Here is a 24,880-nt window from a genome sequence, read left to right as displayed (position 1 = left end):
GAGAAAATCTTGTGTGAGTTTGGAGTCGGTTTTACTTTCACACTGAAAATATTATGCAAGAAAGCAGGTCCAACCTCTGGAAGACGAAAGAGCATGTGGAGAAAAGGGAGAGAATAACCAGAATCAGCGGTCAGAAACGTGAGTAATGCCATGTTGAGCCTTTGAGCCCGGCTGACTGTGCAGCAGATATGCAACCGCATGAGTAAGCCCACGTGCAAGTAGCAAGTCGCTGTCCCTGTGCTGAGAGCATCCTCAGGATGGCAAGGAATGTGAACAGATAGGAGGTCAAGATAACTATAAGGGCAAAACGGACTTAGAAATCCACTAATTAAAGAGCACAATCTCATTTACGTAGATGGCACAGCAGGAAAGAGCCAGGATCGAGGGGCTATCACAGAAAAAGCAGTGGACCACATCGGAATGGCAGAAAGAGAGGCCGAAGGTGACTCCAGTGTGGATGGCAAATTCAGCAAGCCCCAAACGTACCTGCCTACCGCCATTTGAGCACACACGATGGTGGTCAGAGCGGCGGGTGCCAAGTAAGCGCTGACACTCTACACACGACAGCTACCAGGAAGCCGTCTACGGTGGCAAAAGCCAGAAGGAAGAACCTCTGAGCACCGCATACGTCATAGGAGATGACTTCCTCCTCTGTGAGAAGCCCTCCGTCACCGTAGGAGTGACAGCGGAAGACTTAACACATTCCACCAGACAGAGGTTACGTACGAACAGAAAGCTAAAAGAGACCCATGTATACAGAGAACAGACTGGTGGTTGCCAGTGCCAGACTGGTGGTTGCCAGACTGGTGGTGCCAGAGCCATGTGGGGGAAGGGCAAAATAGGTGAAGAGGAGTGGGCGATTCAGTCTTCCAGGAATGGAATGAATATGTCACAAGGATAGAAGGTGCAGCCCAGGGAATATAGTCAATGGTATTGTAATGGTGCTGCCTGGGGACGGACGGTAGCTACAATTGTGAGCAGAGCATAATGCATAGAGTTGTCAAATCACTGTGGTGTATGCTTGAAACTAATGTAACATTTTGTGCTAACTACATTTCCATTAAAAAATAAGAATTTTTGCCATGAAAACAGACAAACAAAAAAACTTGAGGCAGATGTTTAAATCAGCTTTATTTGTAATCGCAAAACACTAGCACCAACACAAATGCTCTTCAAGTAAGAATAAGATAAACCATCAGTAACAACCAGATAGTAAAATTCTACCCCGCAGTAAAAATATTCTCCTTTGATACAGGAAACGATACAGATGGGCCTCAAATGCTGAGTGAAAAATTATAGACCTACGCAGTACATGTTCTAAGATTAGGGGTAAGGACACTCTAGAAAAGGCGACTTTATTTGGACAAAAGAGTTTATGGGTTTCCAGGGGCAGTGAGTGGGAGAATGGGTTTACACAGAGAGGTTTGTATGAATTTTTTTAGGTGATAGTGCTTACTTGACATGAACCTGACAATATCCCTAAAACTATATGCTAAGATTGTGGATGTTACTGTATGGAAATCATGCATTAATTATAAACTGACAAAAATAACAAGTAATACAAAAACGTGTGTGTTCAGTGAAAATAACCAGAGTGGCTCCCACAGGCTGTTTAATTGCTTCCATCCTGAGAAGGTGGGATGAGGTGCCAGAAATGTTCTCCCAGGGGAAATTCCCAGAAGTCCCTGTGTCTCTATAATTCTCTCCACATCCCCGTGCATTAGCCAATGAAATCCCAAGATGACTCCATATGACATCATTGTAGAGGCACCAGTCTACATGCTGAACCCATTTGGTGATCATTTATTCTTGTGAATGTTAAACTTGCTAGTGCATAGAAGTCTTATCGTGGATTCTCTATCAGCCTGCAACCACATTCAGGGGAAACACCCCAAGAGAAAAATCACATCGATTGACTTCAAAAATGATAATTTCTTGCTGAGATGTTTTACAGACCCTCCCTGCTTGTTATTTATAGACACGAGTCTGTGAATTATGTAAGAGGTAATCTTATCATCTTTATTTTACAAATAAGGAGGAAGTCAGTGATTCCTCTAAGGACACAGAAGGAATGCATGGTAGGTTCAGAAATTGAACCATATTAATATGCTTTCCTCCATTTTTCCCTGCCTCAGAGAACTTGGAGCCTTATGACCATGTCCTGAGAGAGCTCCTGTAGTAAGATTTATGCATTATCCTATGGCTGAGATTCTGATTCAGACCCGCTAATCAGCACTGGCTCTTCCTGTCCACCCAGAAGACAGGTAAGCATCCATATTCCGTAAACATTTTTAACGACAAGTGTAATCCATGCAAAAGCAGTAGGGCAGCTCTGCTTACTTCGAGTTATTCGAGAACAGAAATCGATGTTTTCAATGTTTTTCCAAACTACGGAGGTGAGACTGGAGTATACATGTCAAAATTTCCTTCAGAAGGGAGTTTATTGATACTTAAGGAACATCGTTCTGCTTTGCTAAAGATATGAACAAAAGAGCCACAGATGATTCTCTAATTGATCGAGTGGTGATTTCATCCTGGTCACTCAATGCTGGCCTCTCATTGGGCACAAACAAGCAAAAGCAAGAGTGAAATAACCTTTAAACTACAAAATCCCTCCTATGAATTAACAAGATCCCCTATAATTTCCCTATAACTTTTCCCTATAATTTCAAGCTTATTGTCACCAGTACAACCACAGATGTTGACAGCGAATGGCTAAAAGCAGAGCCTTTTGATTACACAGAAAGTGGATTTAACTCTTGAATCTTGACTCTTTCCCATGCTAGCTGTGTATTTTAGAGCATCGCATAACTTCTCAAATCCTCATGCTCCACAATGGTGAAGGAGGAATGATAATACCACCTACGTATACACACATGCATTTACAGATAAACCCTGTATTATTGCTATAGAATGTAGTATAGGATCCAAGTGGACAAGTGTGCTAAGGCTGGCAAACAATGTCCACAATGTCTAATGTTGGCAAGTAATTCCCCTATTGTACGGGAAATTGTCAAAGTTTAGGAGGAAGATGTGAGTAGTTAGCAGAAGAGGGATGCCCTTCCAAGGCTTCAAGTTTAAGTGAACAGATTTATAGTACTCGTCCTATGGAGGAGTACTGACTATCCCAGCTCCTCAGGCTCCAGGTAGCCCACCGTGTGCACCATGCCTGTGTCTCTCAGACACTTCAGTGGGAAACCACAAACTGATTTTGGACCAGTAGAGACAATGAGCAATCGTAAGTTGAGTTAAATTCAATTTCATTTCAATACATTTTAGACTGTCATCTTAGGAACCATTCAGTGTGGGTTCAAAAGTTGGTTCAAAGCATGGCTTGTCAACTAATATTCATTTAAATATAAGAAATCGGGGCCTGAGGGTGGGTCAGTCTGTTAAACCTCCAACTTCAGCTCAGGTCATGATCCCATGGTGCACGGGTTCGAGCTCCGCCTTTGGGCTCTGTGCTGACAGCTTAGAGCCTGGAACCTGCTTCGGATTCTGTGTCTCCCTCTCTCTCTGCCCCTCACTTGCTCACACTCTCTCTCTCTCTCAAAAACAAATAAACATTAGGCCTTTTTTTCAATAAATAAATATAAAAAATTACTCAATGTCCTGTGCATATTTATTTATTAGAGAGAGAGAGCACAAGCAGGCGAGGGGCAGAGAGACAGGAAGAGAATCAGCATGGAGCCTGATGCAAGGGCTCAATCTCATGACCAGAGCGAAAATCAAGAGTCAGACACTCAAGTGACAGCAACCCAGGAACCCCTTGTGCATCATAATTTATTTATTTATTTTTTTTTCTTTTTTAATATATGAAATTTACTGTCAAATTGGTTTCCATACAACACCCAGTGCTCATCCCAAAAGGTGCCCTCCTCAATACCCATCACCCACCCTGCCCTCCCTCCCACCCCCCATCAACCCTCAGTTTGTTCTCAGTTTTTAACAGTCTCTTATGCTTTGGCTCTCTCCCACTCTAGCCTCTTTTTTTTTTTTTTTTCCTTCCCCTCCCCATGGGTTTCTGTTATGTTTCTCAGGATCCACATAAGAGTGAAACCATATGGTATCTGTCTTTCTCTGTATGGCTTATTTCACTTAGCATCACACTCTCCAGTTCCATCCATGTTGCTACAAAGGGCCATATTTCATTCTTTCTCATTGCCACATAGTACTCCATTGTGTATATAAACCACAATTTCTTTATCCATTCATCAGTTGATGGACATTAAGGCTCTTTCCATAATTTGGCTATTGTTGAGAGTGCCGCTATAAACATTGGGGTACAGGTGCCCCTATGCATCAGTACTCCTGTATCCCTTGGATAAATTCCTAGCAGTGCTATTGCTGGGTCATAGGGTAGGTCTATTTTTAATTTTCTGAGGAACCTCCACACTGCTTTCCAGAGCGGCTGCACCAATTTGCATTCCCACCAACAGTGCAAGAGGGTTCCTGTTTCTCCACATCCTCTCCAGCATCTATAGTCTCCTGATTTGTTCATTTTGGCCACTCTGACTGGCGTGAGGTGGTATCTGAGTGTGGTTTTGATTTGTATTTCCCTGATAAGGAGCGACGTTGAGCATCTTTTCATGTGCCTGTTGGCCATCCGGATGTCTTCTTTAGAGAAGTGTCTATTCATGTTTTCTGCCCATTTCTTCACTGGGTTATTTGTTTTTCGGGTGTGGAGTTTGATGAGCTCTTTATAGATTTTGGATACTAGCCCTTTGTCCGATGTGTCATTTGCAAATATCTTTTCCCATTCTGTTGGTTGCCTTTTAGTTTTGTTGGTTGTTTCCTTTGCTGTGCAGAAGCTTTTTATCTTCATAAGGTCCCAGTAATTCACTTTTGCTTTTAATTCCCTTGCCTTTGGGGATGTGCCGAGTAAGAGATTGCTACGGCTGAGGTCAGAGAGGTCTTTTCCTGCTTTCTCCTCTAGGGTTTTGATGGTTTCCTGTCTCACATTCAGGTCCTTTATCCATTTTGAGTTTATTTTTGTGAATGGTGTGAGAAAGTGGTCTAGTTTCAGCCTTCTGCATGTTGCTGTCCAGTTCTCCCAGCACCATTTGTTAAAGAGACTGTCTTTTTTCCATTGGATGTTCTTTCCTGCTTTGTCAAAGATGAGTTGGCCATACGTTTGTGGGTCTAGTTCTGGGGTTTCTATTCTATTCCATTGGTCTATGTGTCTGTTTTTATGCCAATACCATGCTGTCTTGATGATGACAGCTTTGTAGTAGAGGCTAAATTCTGGGATTGTGATGCCTCCTGCTTTGGTCTTCTTCTTCAAAATTACTTTGGCTATTCGGGGCCTTTTGTGGTTCCATATGAATTTTAAGATTGCTTGTTCTAGTTTCGAGAAGAATGCTGGTGCAATTTTGATTGGGATTGCATTGAATGTGTAGATAGCTTTGGGTAGTATTGACATTTTGACAATATTTATTCTTCCAATCCATGAGCAGGGAATGTCTTTCCATTTCTTTATATCTTCTTCAATTACCTGCATAAGCTTTCTATAGTTTTCAGCATACAGATCTTTTACATCTTTGGTTAGATTTATTCCTAGGTATTTTATGCTTCTTGGTGCAATTGTGAATGGGATCAGTTTCTTCATTTGTCTTTCTGTTGCTTCATTGTTAGTGTATAAGAATGCAACTGATTTCTGCACATTGATTTTGTATCCTGCAACTTTGCTGAATTCATGTATCAGTTCTAGCAGACTTTTGGTGGAGTCTATCGGATTTTCCATGTATAATATCATGTCATCTGCAAAAAGCGAAAGCTTGACTTCATCTTTGCCAATTTGGATGCCTTTGATTTCCTTTTGTTGTCTGATTGCTGATGCTAGAACTTCCAGCACTATATTGAACAACAGCGGTGACAGTGGGCATCCCTGTCGTGTTCCTGATCTCAGGGAAAAAGCTCTCAGTTTTTCCCCGTTGAGGATGATGTTAGCTGTGGGCTTTTCATAAATGGCCTTTATGATCTTTAAGTATGTTCCTTCTATCCTGACTTTCTCAAGGGTTTTTATTAAGAAAGGGTGCTGGATTTTGTCAAAGGCCTTTTCTGCATCGATTGACAGGATCATATGGTTCTTCTCTTTTTTTTTGTTAATGTGATGTATCACGTTGATCGATTTGCGAATGTTGAACCAGCCCTGCATCCCAGGAATGAATCCCACTTGATCATGGTGAATAATTCTTTTTATATGCTGTTGAATTCGATTTGCTAGTATCTTATTAAGAATTTTTGCATCCATATTCATCAGGGATATTGGCCTGTAGTTCTCTTTTTTTACTTGGTCTCTGTCTGGTTTAGGAATCAAAGTAATACTGGCTTCATAGAATGAGTCTGGAAGTTTTCCTTCCCTTTCTATTTCTTGGAATGCTTGAGAAGGATAGGTATTTGTCGGGAGATTTTTGATGACTGATTCAATTTCTTCGCTGGTTATGGGTCTGTTCAAGCTTTCTGTTTCCTCCTGATTGAGTTTTGGAAGAGTGTGGGTGTTTAGGAATTTGTCCATTTCTTCCAGGTTGTCCAGTTTGTTGGCATATAATTTTTCATAGTATTCCCTGATAATTGCTTGTATGTCTGAGCGATTGATTGTAATAATTCCATTTTCACTCATGATTTTATCTATTTGGGTCATGTCCCTTTTCTTTTTGAGAAGCCTGGCTAGAGGTTTGTCAATTTTGTTTATTTTTTCAAAAAACCAACTCTTGGTTTCGTTGATCTGCTCTACAGTTTTTTTAGATTCTATATTGTTTATTTCTGCTCTGATCTTTATTATTTCTCTTCTTCTGCTGGGTTTAGGCTGCCTTTGCTGTTCTGCTTCTATTTCCTTTAGGTGTGCTGTTAGGTTTTGTATTTGGGATTTTTCTTGTTTCTTGAGATAGGCCTGGATTGCAATGTATTTTCCTCTCAGGACTGCCTTCGCTGCATCCCAAAGCGTTTGGATTGTTGTATTTTCATTTTCGTTTGTTTCCATATATATTTTAATTTCTTCTCTAATTGCCTGGTTGACCCACTCATTCGTTAGTAGGGTGTTCTTTAACCTCCATGCTTTTGGAGGTTTTCCAGACTTTTTCCTGTGGTTGATTTCAAGCTTCATAGCATTGTGGTCTGAAAGTATGCATGGTATAATTTCAATTCTTGTAAACTTATGAAGGGCTGTTTTGTGACCCAGTATATGATCTATCTTGGAGAATGTTCCATGTGCACTCGAGAAGAAAGTATATTCTGTTGCTTTGGGATGCAGAGTTCTAAATATATCTGTCAAGTCCATCTGATCCAATGTATCATTCAGGGCCCTTGTTTCTTTATTGACTGTGTGTCTAGATGATCTATCCATTTCTGTAAGTGGGGTGTTAAAGTCCCCTGCAATGACCACATTCTTATCAATAAGGTTGCTTATGTTTATGAGTAATTGTTTTATATATCTGGGGGCTCGGGTATTTGGCGCATAGACATTTATAATAGTTAGCTCTTCCTGGTGGATAGACCCTGTGATTATTATATAATGCCCTTCTTCATCTCTTGTTACAGCCTTTAGTTTAAAGTCTAGTTTGTCTGATATAAGTATGGCTACTCCAGCTTTCTTTTGGCTTCCAGGAGCATGATAAATAGTTCTCCATCCCCTCACTCTCAATCTAAAGGTGTCCTCAGATCTAAAATGAGTCTCTTGTAGACAGCAAATAGATGGGTCTTGTTTTTTTATCCATTCTGATACCCTATGTCTTTTAGTTGGCGCATTTAATCCATTTACATTCAGTGTTATTATAGAAAGATATGGGTTTAGAGTCATTGTGATGTCTGTATGTTTTATGTTTGTAGTGATGTCTGTGGTACTTTGTCTCACAGGATCCCCCTTAGGATCTCTTGTAGGGCTGGTTTCGTGGTGACAAATTCCTTCAGTTTTTGTTTGTTTGGGAAGACCTTTATCTCTCCTTCTATTCTAAATGACAGACTTGCTGGATAAAGGATTCTCAGCTGCATATTTTTTCTGTTTAGCACACTGTAGATATCGTGCCAAGCCTTTCTGGCCTGCCAAGTTTCAAAGGAGAGATCAGTCACGAGTCTTATAGGTCTCCCTTTATATGTGAGGGCACGTTTATCCCTTGCTGCTTTCAGAATTTTCTCTTTATCCTTGTATTTTGCCAGTTTCACTATGATATGTCGTGCAGAAGATCGATTCAAGTTACGTCTGAAGGGAGTTCTCTGTGCCTCTTGGATTTCAATGCCTTTTTCCTTCCCCAGTTCAGGGAAGTTCTCAGCTATAATTTGTTCAAGTACCCCTTCAGCACCTTTCCCTCTCTCTTCCTCCTCTGGGATACCAATTATGCGTATATTATTTTTTTTTAGTGTATCACTTAGTTCTCTAATTTTCCCCTCATACTCCTGGATTTTTTTATCTCTCTTTCTTTCAGCTTCCTCTTTCTCCATAACTTTATCTTCTAGTTCACCTATTCTCTCCTCTGCCTCTTCAAGCCGAGCCATTGTGGTTTCCATTTTGTTTTGCATTTCGTTTAAAGCGTTTTTCAACTCCTCGTGACTGTTCCTTAGTCCCTCGATCTTTATGGCAAGAGATTCTCTGCTGTCCTGTATACTGTTTTCAAGCCCAGCGATTAATTTTATGACTATTATTCTAAATTCACTTTCTGTTATATTATTTAAATCCTTTTTGATCAGTTCATTAGCTGTTGTTATTTCCTGGAGATTCTTCTGAGGGGAATTCTTCCGTTTGGTCATTTTGGAGAGTCCCTGGCGTGGTGAGGACCTGCAGTGCACTTCCCCTGTGTTGTGGTGTATAACTGGAGTTAGTGGGCGGGGCCGCAGTCCGACCCGATGTCTGCCCCCAGCCCACTGCTGGGGCCACAGTCAGACTGGTGTGTGCCTTCTCTTCCCCTCTCCTAGGGGCGGGATTCACTGTGGGGTGGCGTGGCCCGTCTGGGCTACTTGCACACTGCCAGGCTTGTGGTGCTGGGGATCTGGCGTATTAGCTGGGGTGGGTAGGCAAGGTGCACGGGGGCTGGAGGGGCAGGCTTAGCTCGCTTCTCCTTAGGTGATCGACTTCAGGAGGGGCCCTGTGGCAGCGGGAGGGAGTCAGATCCGCTGCCGGAGGTTTGGCTCCGCAGAAGCACAGAGTTGGGTGTTTGCGCGGAGCGAGCAAGTTCCCTGGCAGGAACTGGTTCCCTTTGGGATTTTGGCTGGGGGATGGGCGGGGGAGATGGCGCTGGCGAGCGCCTTTGTTCCCCACCAAGCTGAGCTCTGTCGTCCGGGGCTCAGCAGCTCTCCCTCCCTTTGTCCTCCAGCCTTCCCGCTTTCCGAGCAGAGCTGTTAACTTATGACCTCCCAGACGCTAAGTCGCGCTTGCTGTGGGAACACAGTCTGTCCGGCCCCTCCGCTTTTGCCAGCCCGACTCGGGGGCTCTGCTTGGCCGGCGAGCCGCCCCTCCGCCCCGGCTCCCTCCCGCCAGTCCGTGGAGCGCGCACCGCCTCGCCGCCCTTCCTACCCTCTTCCGTGGGCCTCTGGTCTGCGCTTGACTCCGGAGACTCCCTTCTGCTAATCCTCTGGCGGTTTTCTGGGTTCTTTAGGCAGGTGTAGGTGGAATCTAAGTGATCGGCCGGACGCGCTGTGAGCCCCGCGTCCTCCTACGGAGCCATCTTCCTTGTGCATCATAATTTAAATGACCGTAATAACAAATTAAACTCATGATGTTCTTGAGAGGATGTAAGGAATATACAGATTTTCCAGGACTTACAATGAGCTTATGTTTCAATAACTCCATGGTAAGTTGAAAGTATGGTAAGTTGAAAATTTACTTAATACACCTGACTTACTGAACATCATAGCTTAGCCTCTCCTACCTCAAACATACTCTGAGCACTTACATTAGTCTACAGTTGCACAAAATCATCTCACACAAAGTCTGTTTTCTAATAAATATCTCATGTAATGTACTGAAAGTGAACCACAGAACGGTTGCCAGTGTCTGGGTTGTTGACCCTCATGATTGCGTGGCTGACTGGGGGCTGTGGCTGGTGCCAATGCCTAGCATCATGAGAGTCAAGCCTCACATCAGTGGGCTGGGAAAAGGTCAAAATCCAAAAGTCACAGTTTGATTTCCATCGAATGTGCGTCACTGTGGCACCATCGTAAAGTGGAAGAATCATTAAATCGAATCATCGTAGGTTGGGGACCGTCTGTACCTCTACAGGGTCTGCAGCAGTTCCTGGTGGGTGAGTCATGGGCAAGTACCTGCTTTCACTAGGCTTGGGGGAAGTGAACGGCCAGACATTCCTTCTGGACGAGCCATCTTGATCAAGTTATTTAATTCTCTACGTCTCAGTTTACAGATTTCTAAAACTTCAGAATTGAAGAGATGCTCCATACTTCAGATTCAACAGTTTGCAAATCTACACATCATTAATGCGCTGACTTTTGTTGTCAAGCTAATTTTTTTTTATCTGGAGAAACTTGATATACAAACTACTGCTCTAATGAAATAACACATACTGTATGTATACACTTTTCAATATAAGTCTCTTGGTTTATCACCCATTTCTTTCTTCTCATTGCCATAGCGTTTGTGGTTCTCAACACTGATGGATAACAGGACAGAAGTGACTCAGTTCATCTTGCTGGGACTAACCAGTGATCCAGAACTGCAGGTTCCCCTCTTTATCGTGTTCACCCTCATCTACCTCATCACTCTGGTTGGAAACCTGGGGATAATAGCGTTGATTCTGTTGGACTCTCGTCTCCACACTCCCATGTACTTTTTCCTCAGTAACCTGTCTCTGGTGGACCTTTGTTACTCTACAGCTGTCACTCCCAAGGTCATGGCTGGATTACTTATAAGAGATAAGGTCATCTCCTACAATGCATGTGCTGCTCAGATGTTCTTTTTTGCAGCCTTTGCCACTGTGGAGAGTTACCTGTTGGCTTCAATGGCCTATGACCGCTATGCAGCAGTGTGCAGACCCCTCCATTACACCACCACCATGACGACAGGTGTGTGTGCATGTCTGGCCATAGGTTCCTACACCTGTGGTTTCCTGAATGCCTCTATCCACACTGGAGACACATTCAGACTCTCCTTTTGTATGTCCAATGTGATTCATCATTTTTTCTGTGATGTTCCTGCAGTCATGGTTCTTTCTTGCTCTGATAGACGTGTCAGTGAGCTGGTTCTTGTTTATGTAGTGAGCTTCAACAGCTTTTTTGCTCTCATGGTTATCTTGATTTCCTACATATTCATATTTATCACCATCCTAAAGATGCACTCATCTACAGGATATCAGAAGGCTTTATCTACCTGTGCTTCTCACCTCTCTGCAGTCTCCATCTTCTATGGGACAGTCATTTTTATGTACTTACAGCCCAGTTCCAGCCATTCCATGGACACAGACAAAATGGCATCTGTGTTCTACACCATGGTCATCCCCATGCTGAACCCTGTGGTCTATAGCCTGAGGAACAAAGAGGTTAAGAGTGCACTCATGAAGGTCATTTCAGAGGCAAAATTATCTTTAAGATTGTGATTTTTTAACATTGTACATGTACACTAATATAGTTTCATTAAGACCACCGTGAAATTAAGTTTCTGAAGTGATATCTTTGCTTATTCAATGCCTCTTATCCTGAAGGAAAAAACATATGTCCGGAAATGTAATAACCTGAACAAGAATGATTAAGATGTCTCAGTGTCTGGGTGCCTGGGTGGCTCAGGCATTAAGCATGTGACTTCTGCTCAGGTCATGATCTCAGGGTTCTTGAGTTGGAGCCCCAGATCGGGTGAGCTGGAGCCACATCTTCGGTGAGCTTGAGCTCCACTTAAGTGAGCTCTGTTTCTCTTTCTCTGCCCTTTGCTCACTGGCTCCCCATCTCTCTCTGTCAAAAAAAAAAAAATCACCTGGGGCCTACTTGTAAAAGCAGGTATTGATTTATTCATTTATTCTACATGAATTTGTTTCTACCACATCAATGCAGAAACACATAAAATAGGGACACAAATGAGACCATGAACAGAAGGGCACATATCCTTATGTGCCCATGAGGATACATACACATTGGAGTCGGGAATTTCCCAGAATTAACTGGAATGTTGTTAGTTTTTAATAATAATAATTTAAATATTTAATTCATGTATTAGAATAGAAATTTATGTCCAATATTTTTATTTCATTAGTTGAATGCTGTTCAAAGAGTCCTAACTTAAGAATAACTTTGAGAATATACTTAAAGTAATATACTACTAAATGAGTGTATCTACCCTAAGGGGGCACAGCTTATTTTCTGCTTTGCTGAAATATTTTTATCTCACTCAGTGTTTGTACTCCAAAGTTTGGGCACAATGATTTCCTGGATCCCATAATCAAGTGAATCATCTGAAACAATTCTATAATTTTTACTTTGAAGTGATGCCTCATTAAATAGGAAGTAACGTATCAAATAAATACTCTTTAGTAAATCATAAAAAGACATTAAATTTAAAATTATTTGAAGTGTTGGAACACCTGGGTGGCTCAATCGGTTCAGTGTCCAACTTTTGATTTCGGCGCAGGTCATGATCCTGGGTCGTGGGATCAAGCCCTTCACTGGGCTCCACACAGAATGTGGAGCCTGTTTGAAATTCTCTCTCTCTCTCTCTCTCTCTCTCTCTCTCTCTCTCTCTCTCAAAAAAATTATTTAAATGTTAGTATCCCATTATATTTGAAAATTACTTCATATGTATGAAATATAATTAACTGAAATGATTCTAGATATCTACATAGAAATATATACGATAATATCTGTCAATAATAAAGATAATGTACGTTCAATATGCTAGTATAATGCACAATATTTATATTTTTAATTTTGATCCTCAGAAAGCTTTATACTATAAAAATCTACCCACATAAATATGTACCCTCAACTAATTTGTTACCTCTAGATAATAAGAGGCTTTGATATTTCAATATTTGTAAGACTGTGCTTGAATATACTAGTATTTTCATCCTACTATTTGGGGGCAGTGTAATATAACACAAACATTCACTTCTACGTTTATGGAAATATTTCTCCTGTCAAAAACATTATTACCTAAATTTTTATAATTATCTTAAATAATTGTTTCATTTTAGAACTATTTTAGAGTTACAAAAAATTTTCAGAACAGTGCAGAATGTTCAATGTAACCCTGTGGCAATCTGAATAATGACTTGATCCACGTCCTAATTTCTGGAATCTTCCAAGGTTACCTTATATGGCCTAAAAGGACTATGTAGAGTTGATTAACTTAAAGATTATATCCCGTATTTTCTGTGTGGACCAGGAAGGAAATCCCACGTATAATTATAAGAAGTTTGACCACAGATAAAAGAGTAGACAATGTGACATTGGAAATAGATGAAGTGATGTGACCACAAATCATGGATGACAACAGCCATCAGAAAATGGAAGAGGAGAGAAATGGATTTTGTCTTAGAGCCTATGGATGGAGGGTGGCTCTTCTAATACACTGACTTTTGTCCAGAGAACCTGATTTGGACTTTTGGATTCTAGACCGTGAAGGAATTAATATGTGTTGCGTAAGCTTCTAGGTTTGTGGTCATCTGTTATAACAGCCATAGAAAATGAATACAACTCTCACCTAGTCTCCTCTAAAAAGGAATTTTATATTACCATGGGGCATTTGTAACACTAGGAACCCAAGCTTTGTATATATTAATTTTACTCTGCCATGTAGGGTTTTAAGGGTTTTAACAAATGCAGAGCATTGTGTTCACCAGCACTGCCCTATCACTTCTCAGCCTTTTGGCTAAGATCAAGTGTCATACCAGCACTGTACCATGGAGAATACATTATAATTCTAATATTTCCCTTTCCATTTCTGTTGTAGACTGCCAGTCCCTACTCCTTCATCTGTGGAAACCACTGAGCTTTCCTCCATCCCTACGGTACGTGAATGGAATCTCATGACGCGGAGACTTGGGAAGGAATAAATAAAAACTGCTTTTTGTTCACAGGTGACATGAATGCCTACGTAAAAAATAGGAAAAAATAGGAGAAAAGAACCCTCCTGGGACTAATAAGTGATTATAGAATGATTGTCGGATGCAGGGCTAATATACTAAATTTGATCACTTTCTTATATACTGAAATAAACAAACAGGAACTGAAATTAAAAACATGAGGCCTTTCCTATTAGAAGCCCCCAAATCAAATAGTTATAAATCTAACAAGATAACTAAATAAAAAACTACCAAACTTTAGGGCATGGCTCAGTTGACCAACCGACTCTTGATTTCAGCTCAGGTCATGATCTCACAGTTTGTGAGTTTGAGCCCCGAATCGGGCTCCATACTGAAGACACCAAGACTGCTTGGATTCTCTCTCTCCCTCTCTCTGAGCCCCTACCCTGCTCATGCTCTCTCTCAAAATAAAGAAATAAACTTAAAAAAAAATTACCAAACTGTGATGCTGATGTTGTTGTTTGTTAATATGGCATTGGACATAGTTATTTCTCTGATATATTTCAAAAGAGGTTAAAAAAAATAATGGATTAAAAAAAACATTTAAGAGATTGGACCAGGTACTAAGGAAACTAATAGAAAATGGAATTTTTTCCAAAAAGAAAAATCAGGGTCTTATAAAGAAATATACCCCATCACCAGGGTTGAGGGGCCTTCAAAATGTCGATTCCATAAGATTTCTAAATTGAAATCTGTGCGCCTTCCATTACTATCTATTCTGAATGGGAGCTCCTTTTTTCCCATTATCTTTACTCTAGTCCAATTTTATTTATTGGGAATGAATGTGGAAGAAGCTAAGTTTTCCTTTTAGTGCATAAGTTACTAGGCAACAAGGAGCCACACAAGGACTGGGTGGAGAAGACCTTTCAACCTCTCCAATAGCCTGGACATTGTGCTTCTATATTAATTAGTTGGGGTTTAGGTTGTCTCCCTGGTGGAGGTGAATAAGAAATTTTCTGTACGAAAGGAGGTTTAAGATGAATATTTGATGATCATAAGCATTACAATGGAAAAGACTGGTTGGTTATTTTCCCAAACTATTTCTTTTTTACTCCTGGAAAAAACATAGGCTCTGTTCCTCTGCCTTCATACAATTAATTTTGACCATATGTTTGTGTTCTTAGCCATGGAATGTGAGTACAGATCATACATGCTGCTTCCAAGTCTGGACCACAAAACTCTCCAGGTGATGTCCTGTTCATTCTTTTTCTTTGTCACCAGCTGGGTGGAGAGGATTCAGACCACAAGAGGTGACAAAATTAATAATGGAAAGAATCAGGGTCAACTGAATCTCTGTAGAGATTCCCCCAGAACAACTAATGGAACAATATGCAAGCACGAAAGACGTCTATGGTCATGTCACTGCTGTTTGCAGTTTGCTTGCTAGGCAGCTAGTATTATTGACCCTAACAGATTCAGAGAGCTTCCCAGAAGATCATCTGGACGATGTTGTGGGGGTGGGGAGGATTTATGCTGAGAAAACTATCAAATTTCTCCAACATAACTTGATTCTACAATGATTTCTTTTGAAAACTCACCAGCCTCCAAATCGTAACCAAAATGGCTAGCGCCAACTTAGCATACGTTTCGGAGAGAGAACAAATCCAATGTGAATTCTGTTCCAAACCAAACTTTGTGATGTAGGGCAAGTTATGCAAGTGTTCTGAGTTTCTAATGGGGAAACTACTGCCTCTCCCACAGACTTCTATTAAACGGGCACTGAATGAGCCAGACTGTAGCACAGCGCCTGGAACAGAGTAGCTGCTCAAAACATGTGAGCATCCTTTCCCTTCTGCTCCTTTTCTTATCTCTCTTTCAATCATCTATAATGCCAACCTTCTCCATAGAACTACTAAAACAGTTACGAATTATATTGCTTTGTTTTTATAGGTTTAGTTGTAGCACTGAATTGCAAGACTTTTGAGCCCACAGATGTTATCTCACCTAGATATGTATTCTCAGAGTCTAGACTAATGTTTATTCCACAGAGCTCAAGAGTAGCTAATGAAATGTGATTCTGTATAGGAACAAATTTACATGGGAAAAAAAGGGCACAAATATTTATCTCTATCATCTTCTTCATAACAGTGGTCAAAATATTGTTTATTCATTTTTGTGTGTTTACTCTTTTCATTTGTTTTCTCTATTAGAATAAAAGTTCTATGCAGCCGGGAACAATTTCTGATTTGTTCACTAACAAAGACTCTTGAGAGTTCAGAGCTGAGGCTCAGTAAAAGATTTTAAGGAATGAACAACTGCATGAGAAGAGGAACTGACACCGAACAGAAAAACTCATCATCTGTTTGTAAAAACAGAACACAGACAACAAAGTAAGCTAGCTCATACTGCAGGAACACGTTAAATTGAAAACCCAGTGGTTGAACACAGCAAAGATAATAAAGATTTTATGTTAGTTTCCTATGGTTGCTGTAACAAATGACCACACTCTGGGGCCTTAAAACCACACACATTTGTTTTCTCGCAGTTCTGAAGGCCAGTTGTTGGAAATCAGTTTCACTGGGATGAAACAAAGATCTCAGTCTTGGGAGTCTCTAGGGGAGACTCCGTCCCTGGTGTATTTCATCTGCGGGTGACCGCCAGCATTCCTCAGTGGTATTTCCATCAGTTTCTGCCTTTGTGATCACATTATTTTCTCCTCCTATTGTCTGTTTAATTTCCCTCTGCCTGGCCTTTTTTAATGTATGTGAGATTAGCATAAAAAATCTACTGTTTTAAATTGTGCAACTCAGTAGTATTTAGCACATTAACAATGTTCTGCAACCATCACCTCGATTTAATTCCAAAAGACTTTTTTTTATTCACAAAGAAGATCCCGTACCCATGAAGGCCCCCTGTCCCTGGGAACCAATAACCTATGGATTTAACTATTATGGATATCTCATGTAAATAGAATCATATAATAAGTGATCTTTTATGTCTGACTTCTTTTACTCAATTCATTGTTTTTGAGGCTTATCTGTGTTGTAGCATGTATCAATGCTTCATTTCTTTTTATGGCTGAACAATACCCCAGTGTACATATATACCACATCTTTTCATCCATTCTCAATTGGTAGACATTTGGATGGTTTTCACCTATTGGCAATTGTTAATAATGCAGCAGAAATATTTGTATTCACGCACAAGTGTTATTTGAGGACCTGTTTTCATTCTTGGGTGATATTACTAGGAACAGAATGGCTGGTTTATACGATAATTCTATGCTTACCTTTTGAAGACCATGAAACTGTTTTTCACAGCAAATGTTCCATTTTTCTTTCCCACCAGCAACGTACAAGGGTTCCTATTTACCCACATTCTTGCTACAATTTGTTAGTTTCCATTTTCTTTTACACACCATCCTAATGGGTGTGAAATGGTATCTCATGGTTTTGACTTACTTTTCCCTAATGCCCAATGATTTTGAGCATACTTCCACGTGCTTATTGGCTTTGAGTAAATCTTCTTTGGAGAAATGTCTGTTCAAGGACTTTGCCAATTTTTCAATGGGTCTATTGGTTTCTCTGTTGTTGAGTTGTAAGAGTCCTTTATGTAGCCTGCATATTACAGCCTTATCTGTAATGTGATTTGCAAATTTTTTTCTCCCATTCTTAAGCCGTTCTTTTCATTTTCTTGAAAATATACTTTGATATACAAAGGTTTGTAATTTTGAAGAAGTTCATCTTATCTCTTTTTTCTTTTGTTGCTTGTGTTTTTGATGTAATACATAAGAAACCATTGCTCAATCCAAGGTCTGGAACTTTTCTCACATTTTCTAATGGTTTCATGTTTTTAGCTGTCATATTTCAGTCATCAACCATTTTGTGTTGAGTTTTATATATGCTGTGAGAAGGGATTCAACTTCACTCTTACATGTGGATATCCAGCTGTCCCAGCCCATTTGTTGAAGATTTCTTTTGCCATTGAATGAACTTAGCATTTTTGTCAAAAATCAACGGACAATAGACACATGGGTTTATTTCTTGTCTCTCAATTCTATTCACTTGACCGACGTCACTATCCTTGAGGCAATATCAAATTGCTTTGATTAATTTAGATTTGTATTAGTTTCGAAATCCAGAAGGGTGAGTCCTCCCGCTTTGTTCTTCCTTCTCAATATTGTCTTGGCTGTTGATGGTCCCTCAAAATTACATTTGAATTTTCGCAGTAGCCTTTCTCCTTGTGGTCATTAGAATTATGAGAGGGATTACATCAAAACTGTAGATCACTTTGGAAAGTATTGCCAGTAAACAGTATCATATGACCCAATCCGTGAACACAGAATGTCTTTCCACCTACTTAGGCCTTCCTGAATTTCAACAATTTATTCTGTAGTCTCAGTGTATAACACTTTCATCCTTGGTTAAGATTATTCCTCTGTATTTTAACATAAGGAGGCTATTGTAAGTGGAATTTTTTCCTTAATTTTCTTCTGGGATTGTTTATTGCTAGTGTATGTAAGCACTACATATTTTTGTTCGGTGAATAAGTTTGTTAGCTAATAGTTTCTTGTACATTCTTTTGGATTTTCTCTATGTGAGATATCATCTGAAAATCATATGGCTTTTCTTCTTCCTTTCCAATTTATATGCCTTCTAACTCTTATTTTCTTATGTAATTACTCTAGATAGAACTTCCAGTACAACTTTGAATGTAAGTAGTGAAAGCAGGCATCCTTGCTTAATATGTGATGTTACAGGGAAGGATTTCACTCTTTCACATTTGAGTATGATGTTAGTTGTGGGCTTTTCATTAGTACTCTTTCTACTTTTGAGGAAGTTCACTTCTATCAGATTTCTGGTTGCTTTTATGAAGGCACTGGAGATTTTGTTAAACGCTTTTTCTGAATTAATAAATCAGATAATTTAATGTGTTCTTTCTCCTCAATCTATTAAAGTGGTTAGTTACCTTGAGTGATTTCAAATTTTGTTTTTTCCAGCTTTTTAAGATATAATTGATAAATCACATTATATAAGTTTAAGATATATAACATAATTATTTGAAATGATGGCAACGATGTTTGACTAACATCTATGACATCACATAGTTACAACATTTTATCCTGAGATGAGCACTTTTAAGATCTAACATCTTAGAAACTTTCAAGTGTACGTATTAGTATTGTTAATTATAGTAATCGTGGTGTATGTCACATCCCTAGTACTTATTTATCTTATAACTAGATATTTGTACTTTTAGCCACCTTTACCTGTTTTCTCGATTGTTCAACTTTTACCTCTGGAGCCACATGAGTGCCTAGGGGATTTGGATAGAACATCAGCTGCATTGGCTACAACAAAGTAATTCAGGATGGAAAAGAAACCCATCTGTCTACATACCAGAATCAAATTTTTGAATGGCCTTAGTAGTATTAAAGCTGAATGTACTCTCCATATTTTTGGCCTATGTGTAATATTTTTGCTTTGTTGTAAACCCAAGAAGGAAAACAGAATTTCATTTATCAATCTCTAAAATTCCAACAGTCTACAATTTAATTACAAGTAAAAGAATGGAAAGGAAAAAAATAAAATAGATGGCATACAAGAAACAAAGTAAGTTTTTATAATCTAATATAAATATCAATAATATAAAAATGTGAATGTATTAAACCCACTAGTTATGGACTGAGACAGCTTAATAAAATTTGGGGAAAGAAAGAAAATTACCACAAATGCATCTATGTGCTACTCAACAGAAGAAATTATATCCCTGTATACAATTTAATTGCTTCTTCCCTAGATAGAAGTGATTGCCCTCATACGGGCCTGTCCCCTAGGAATTTCACACCTACAAATTTTCTTCTGGTTCCCATTCATTAGGGCCTGAAATCATATCATGACTCCACATGACAATATTGTAAAGGGACCAGACTCTGTGTAGACTCTTTTGGTCACCATTTATCTAAATGAATGCTAATGCTTTTTAGTACACACACCAGTGTTTTCCCAAACTGAGTGTTGGCAGTGACCCTGCAACCACAGCCAGGGGAAACACCCTAAGATAATAATTATATTATTTTATGTTGAAAGGATAACCCTTACTAAGGTCCTTAAAGACCCACTCTCATTCACAGACAAAATTCTGTGAAATCGGGGGACAAGTAATTTTATTATGTCTATACCACAAATAAGGAAACTGAGCTCTGTGTAAGGTAAATGACTCTTCTAAATACACAGAAAAATCCACGGTAGATGCAAGACTTGAGCCTGGGCTTCCTAACTCCATGTTTATGATCGTTTCTTCATCTCTCCATGTACCTTGGAACTTTGGGACCAATACCTGAGATATGCTCCAAAATTGTTTATACATTCTTCTAGGTCTGAATTTCTGATTTCAGACTCAGTTCAGGATTGTCTTTTATTTTTTTTCAAGAGCAAGGTAAGCTTCTCTGTTTAATATATGCTTTTAGTGAAAAATGTAATTGATGCAGAGGCAGCGAGGCAGCTACCTCCTCTGAGAGTTTTTGAGCTCCTATCTAGTTGTTTGCACACTTTTTCTGAAACCTTGACTTAAGTATAGGATTCAAATGCAAAAAAAAAACAAAAAACAAAAAACAAAAAACAAACCACAAACCACAACATTCTAATCCTCAGAGAGTAGGATAGTATTTACGAAATTTCGTGCTGCTTTCCTTAAGAAGATAGCAAAAATCTATTGTTTTATGCTGGTCCAAGTCTGTTGGCAACCAGACTTGTGGCTGAACTGACTCTTGAGGTTCTCGTTATGACTGCAAGACCTGCTCAGCCGTAACCATCAGGAGACTTGAAAGAGATAAAGTTTATTATTCACAGATCCTGGAAACCACATGGCATTCCTGGGGCCACACAGCAAGGTCATGGATAGGGAGAGAGAGCAGGTCTGGGTTCTGCTTTTATTGGTGTGGTGGATGGACACCTAAGGTATCTGGGTTCACACTTGAGTGGTGAATTTAAAGCATAAAAGAGGAAATTTAAAGCATTGTAAGAGAAAAACAAGTGGCCTGGGATGGTAGATTATTGAAATCCACCAAGATCTCTAAAACCAAGGAGTCTGGGAGGTGAGAAGCTAACTCTTTATCTAGTGGCTGGCAATGTGTTTATTCAAGATAGACATCACCTGATTGGCTCAGTCGGTAGAACATGTGAGATAAACATTTTTTTTCTGAGATAGACATCTTTGAAGTGGGTGTCTCTCTGGGTGGCTACCTAGGCAATCAAACCATAAATCAGGCACTTGCATTAGAAAAAAGAAAACCTTCTGTCGAGGCTTACACTGCAACTATGATAGATGGTAAGATTGGGTAGGTGGTAAATTTCTCCTGTTTATTATGTGTTGACTTGTTATTGACGGGATAACTAACCAAACAGGGTGAAATGACACTCCTTCAGACTCCAGAAGGATCATCATAAAGCTACCAAGATCCTTACTCCAGTTTTTCTGTAATTTCCCTACAACCTGTCCCTTTATTACTGGATCATCTAGAAAATCTAACAATGCAATGATTCAAGCCACAGGCATTAAAATCAGTGATATATGGGTTTTAATCTTAACTCAGACTAGATGTAGAATTTTAAGAAGGCATGTAACTTCCAAATCCTTCATTTTCTTAACTGTAAATTAGGGTGTGTGTGTGTGTGTGTGTGTGTGTGTGTACACAATTTATGCCTTTCCTCTTCTATATCCATCTACCCATTCATCCATCCATCCATCCATCCATCTATCCCTTCTTGATCCATCCTCTATATTCCTGTCTTTGGTGTCTCTCTGCCTGCCTACTTGTCTGTTGTTTCTGATTTTTTACCTGTGAGATATACTGGCACATAAACACTGGGTTAAAGTTGTTACTAATTCCCAGAAATATGATCTGGGAATGGATTTATTCCAGATATGTGACCCTGAATAAGTTAATACCTCTTTCTGTTGATAATTATATACAATCAGAAAGTTGGCCACGAGATCTGTGAAGGTGTCTCAGCTTCAACAGTGTCTAACTCCCTACATAATTTACCTATTATGTATTCTTTTCATCCCCACTGTGGCAGTCAGAATAATGCTCCCGTGTATGCCCACATCCTAATCCTGGAATCTGTGCTTATGTTCTCTTACATGGTAAAAGGTATTGTGCACATATGAGTAAAGTTAAGGATTTTGAGATAACAATTTTATACTGGATTATCCACATGGGCCCAATAAGAGCATTCCAGTCATCATAAAACATGACAAATGCTAAACAAGAAATTATAACTTGATACTATTATTGAGTGATGGGTTCACAAACACAAATTCCTTAAATTCCAGACATGCAATGTGTAGAGGGGCCAGAAAGAAGATGGTGGAAAATAGTAGTTACCAGAAAATGGATGTCCCTCAACACTTCAAGTATAAATAAAAGGATTTAAACCATTGTGCTTGCTCAAAAACAATCTACAGACTAGAGTCAACTTCACATATATGGGTTTTCACCCCTCAGTGTATATGATCCAGCTACATGCTGACACTAATGACTGTAAGAATATGTCTAGGATAAAATAGGAGTCTTTCAACCCAAACTAAAATGTGGGCCAAAAGGAGAAATTAAACAAAAGAGGTCTGTGTGAGGGTTTTCACACAGAATGCGTGACAAAGCCACGAACACGGGGGATATAGGACAGAGTGAGAAATACTGGAAGACACAAAAAATCTAGGTAGGCATAGTGTGTCAGAAAACTCACATCAGAGTAAAGCTGCCGGATGTCAAAACCCACTGGCACCTTGTTCCATCCTAATTATAAGATTATGAATAGAACACATCGGGATGGTGCTGAATACCCACATCGCATAATCTGTGTGTCCTGATTATTTCATCTAACACTCACAGGAACACAGAGGTAGGTTCCAATATCACCTTCGTTTTACTGATGGATAAAATGAGGCTCAGGAAACTTCATTTAGGACCAATATCTCCCAGGTGGTAAGTGGATTTCTTCTGTGTGAATGCATGTACACATTAGCCCAGAGGCCAATATTTTACACCCAATTCTGTACCTTCTTTTGCCTTTGTTGACTGTGTCTCTAATGTTGCACTAATCTCACTGCATATATGTACATATATTTGTGGATTGCACTGCTCTGCAACCCCAAGCATTAAGTTTGGAAGAAAGGATACCATGATTAAGTGTAAATTGAATGAGATTAAAATCAATTCAAATTCACTGATGACATTTAGTTTGGGAGCCGTTCTGAATGTGTCTAAAGAAAGGCTCTGTCAGTAACCAGGTAAACTTGAATACTCAATCTCTTTGTTGCCAAGTTACTTATGATATATATGAGCATAATAACTAATCAATCTAATGGGGATATGGAGAGGAATGAATAAATACACATAAACACTATTGAGGTGGAAATGATTAGTGAACCCAAAAGATCTGATTTGGGAGTTCAAACATTTCTTGGCATGTGGCCTTAGACAGCTCTTTACCCTTTCCTGTGACTCAATTTACTCATATACAAAAATAAATTGGGAAGACGATCTGTGATGAACCTTCCTGTACAAAAGTCTATTCTTTTATGGATAAGTTATCACTAAATTGCATTTGTCATTCCCATGCTTAGAAATGGAGAATATTCACAAATAAAGTATGGCCATAATAAAATAACGCTCATGCTTTTCAATTTCCATGCAACTTTTTTTTATTGATCATTCTTTGCCACAGAGCATCTCGTGATTCTCAAATCACATCCATGAAGAATCGTACAGACGTGACCGATTTCATCCTGCTGGGACTAACCGATAACCCAGAACTGCAGTTTCCTCTCTTTATAATGTTCATGCTCATCTACCTCGTCACTCTGATTGGAAACCTGGGGATGATCGTGCTGATCTTGCTGGACTCTCGTCTCCACACTCCTATGTATTTCTTCCTCAGTAACCTGTCTCTGGTTGACTTTTGTTACTCCTCAACAGTCACTCCCAAGGTCATGGCTGGGCTCCTAATGGGAGACAAGGTCATCTCCTACAATGCATGTGCTGCCCAGATGTTCTTTTTTGCAGTCTTTGCCACTGTGGAAAATTACCTCTTGGCCTCAATGGCCTATGACCGCTATGCAGCAGTGTGCAAACCCCTCCATTACACCACCACCATGACGACAGGTTTGTGTGCTCGTCTGGCCATAGGCTCGTATGCCTGTGGTGTCTTAAATGCCTCTATAAACATTGGAGACACCTTTAGTCTCTCTTTCTGTGTGTCCAGTGTGGTTCATCACTTTTTCTGTGATATTCCAGCTGTCATGACTTTGACGTGCTCTGATAAACACAAAAGTGAGCTGATTCTTGTTTTTATCTCAAGCTTCAATGTCTTTTTTGCACTTTTTGTTATCTTTATTTCCTACCTGTTCATATTTACTACCATTCTGAAGATACACTCAGGTGAGGGATACCAGAAGGCTTTATCCACCTGTGTGTCTCACCTCATTACAGTTTCCATATTTTATGCGACAGTCATCATCATGTACTTACAGCCAAGTTCCAGCCATTCCATGGACACAGACAAAATCACATCCGTGTTCTACACTGTGCTCATCCCCATGCTGAACCCTGTGGTCTATAGCCTGAGGAACAAAGAGGTCAAGAATGCATTCAAAAAGGTTGTTAAAAAGGCAAATTTTTCTCTAGGTTTTGTCTTAATGAAGTAGAAACCACAGAAAGCTATTAAATCCTTATTAGATTTACTCCATGCCACGACTCAAATGTTAAGGACATTTGGGGTATTAGAAAAAATATTGGTCTAATATTATTTATTTTTGTTGAGGAATAAGTCCAACCCTCTAAAATACAAAAAAAAAGTAATGGTTTTTAATAAAGTTTATTTCATGATGAAGTATGTGCTTTTGTTGGCACATTCCATCCAGAG

At 39.6% G+C, this 24,880-nt stretch overlaps 2 protein-coding genes and 1 long non-coding RNA gene across 4 annotated transcripts; all 3 read left to right on the top strand.

Annotated features, from left to right (window-relative positions):
• Positions 1-722: 722 nt before the first annotated feature.
• Positions 723-16,363, top strand: LOC122231275. Of its 2 annotated transcripts, XR_006208462.1 has the most exons (7): positions 723-904; positions 1,256-1,329; positions 2,136-2,264; positions 13,880-13,937; positions 15,137-15,198; positions 15,714-15,786; positions 16,163-16,363. It is a non-coding gene; the product is annotated as an uncharacterized LOC122231275 (long non-coding RNA). The 2 variants fall into 2 exon arrangements; XR_006208463.1 differs by lacking the exon at positions 1,256-1,329.
• On the top strand, positions 10,599-11,537 carry LOC102951225 (olfactory receptor 5B3-like). Its single transcript, XM_007092671.2, has one exon. It carries the CDS (start codon positions 10,599-10,601, stop codon positions 11,535-11,537), a length of 939 nt encoding a protein of 312 aa, XP_007092733.2.
• Positions 16,364-23,708: 7,345 nt separating the features above from the next.
• LOC102950926 (olfactory receptor 5B2-like) lies at positions 23,709-24,662 on the top strand. The gene has a single exon (XM_007092670.2). The coding sequence runs from the start codon at positions 23,712-23,714 to the stop codon at positions 24,660-24,662; it is 951 nt and encodes a 316-aa protein (XP_007092732.2). The 5' UTR covers positions 23,709-23,711.
• The last annotated feature ends 218 nt before the right edge of the window (positions 24,663-24,880 follow it).

This window comes from Panthera tigris, chromosome D1 (genome assembly GCF_018350195.1).
Source record: "Panthera tigris isolate Pti1 chromosome D1, P.tigris_Pti1_mat1.1, whole genome shotgun sequence".
Lineage (NCBI taxonomy): Eukaryota > Metazoa > Chordata > Mammalia > Carnivora > Felidae > Panthera > Panthera tigris.
This window is presented reverse-complemented; position numbering and strand designations above follow the sequence as displayed.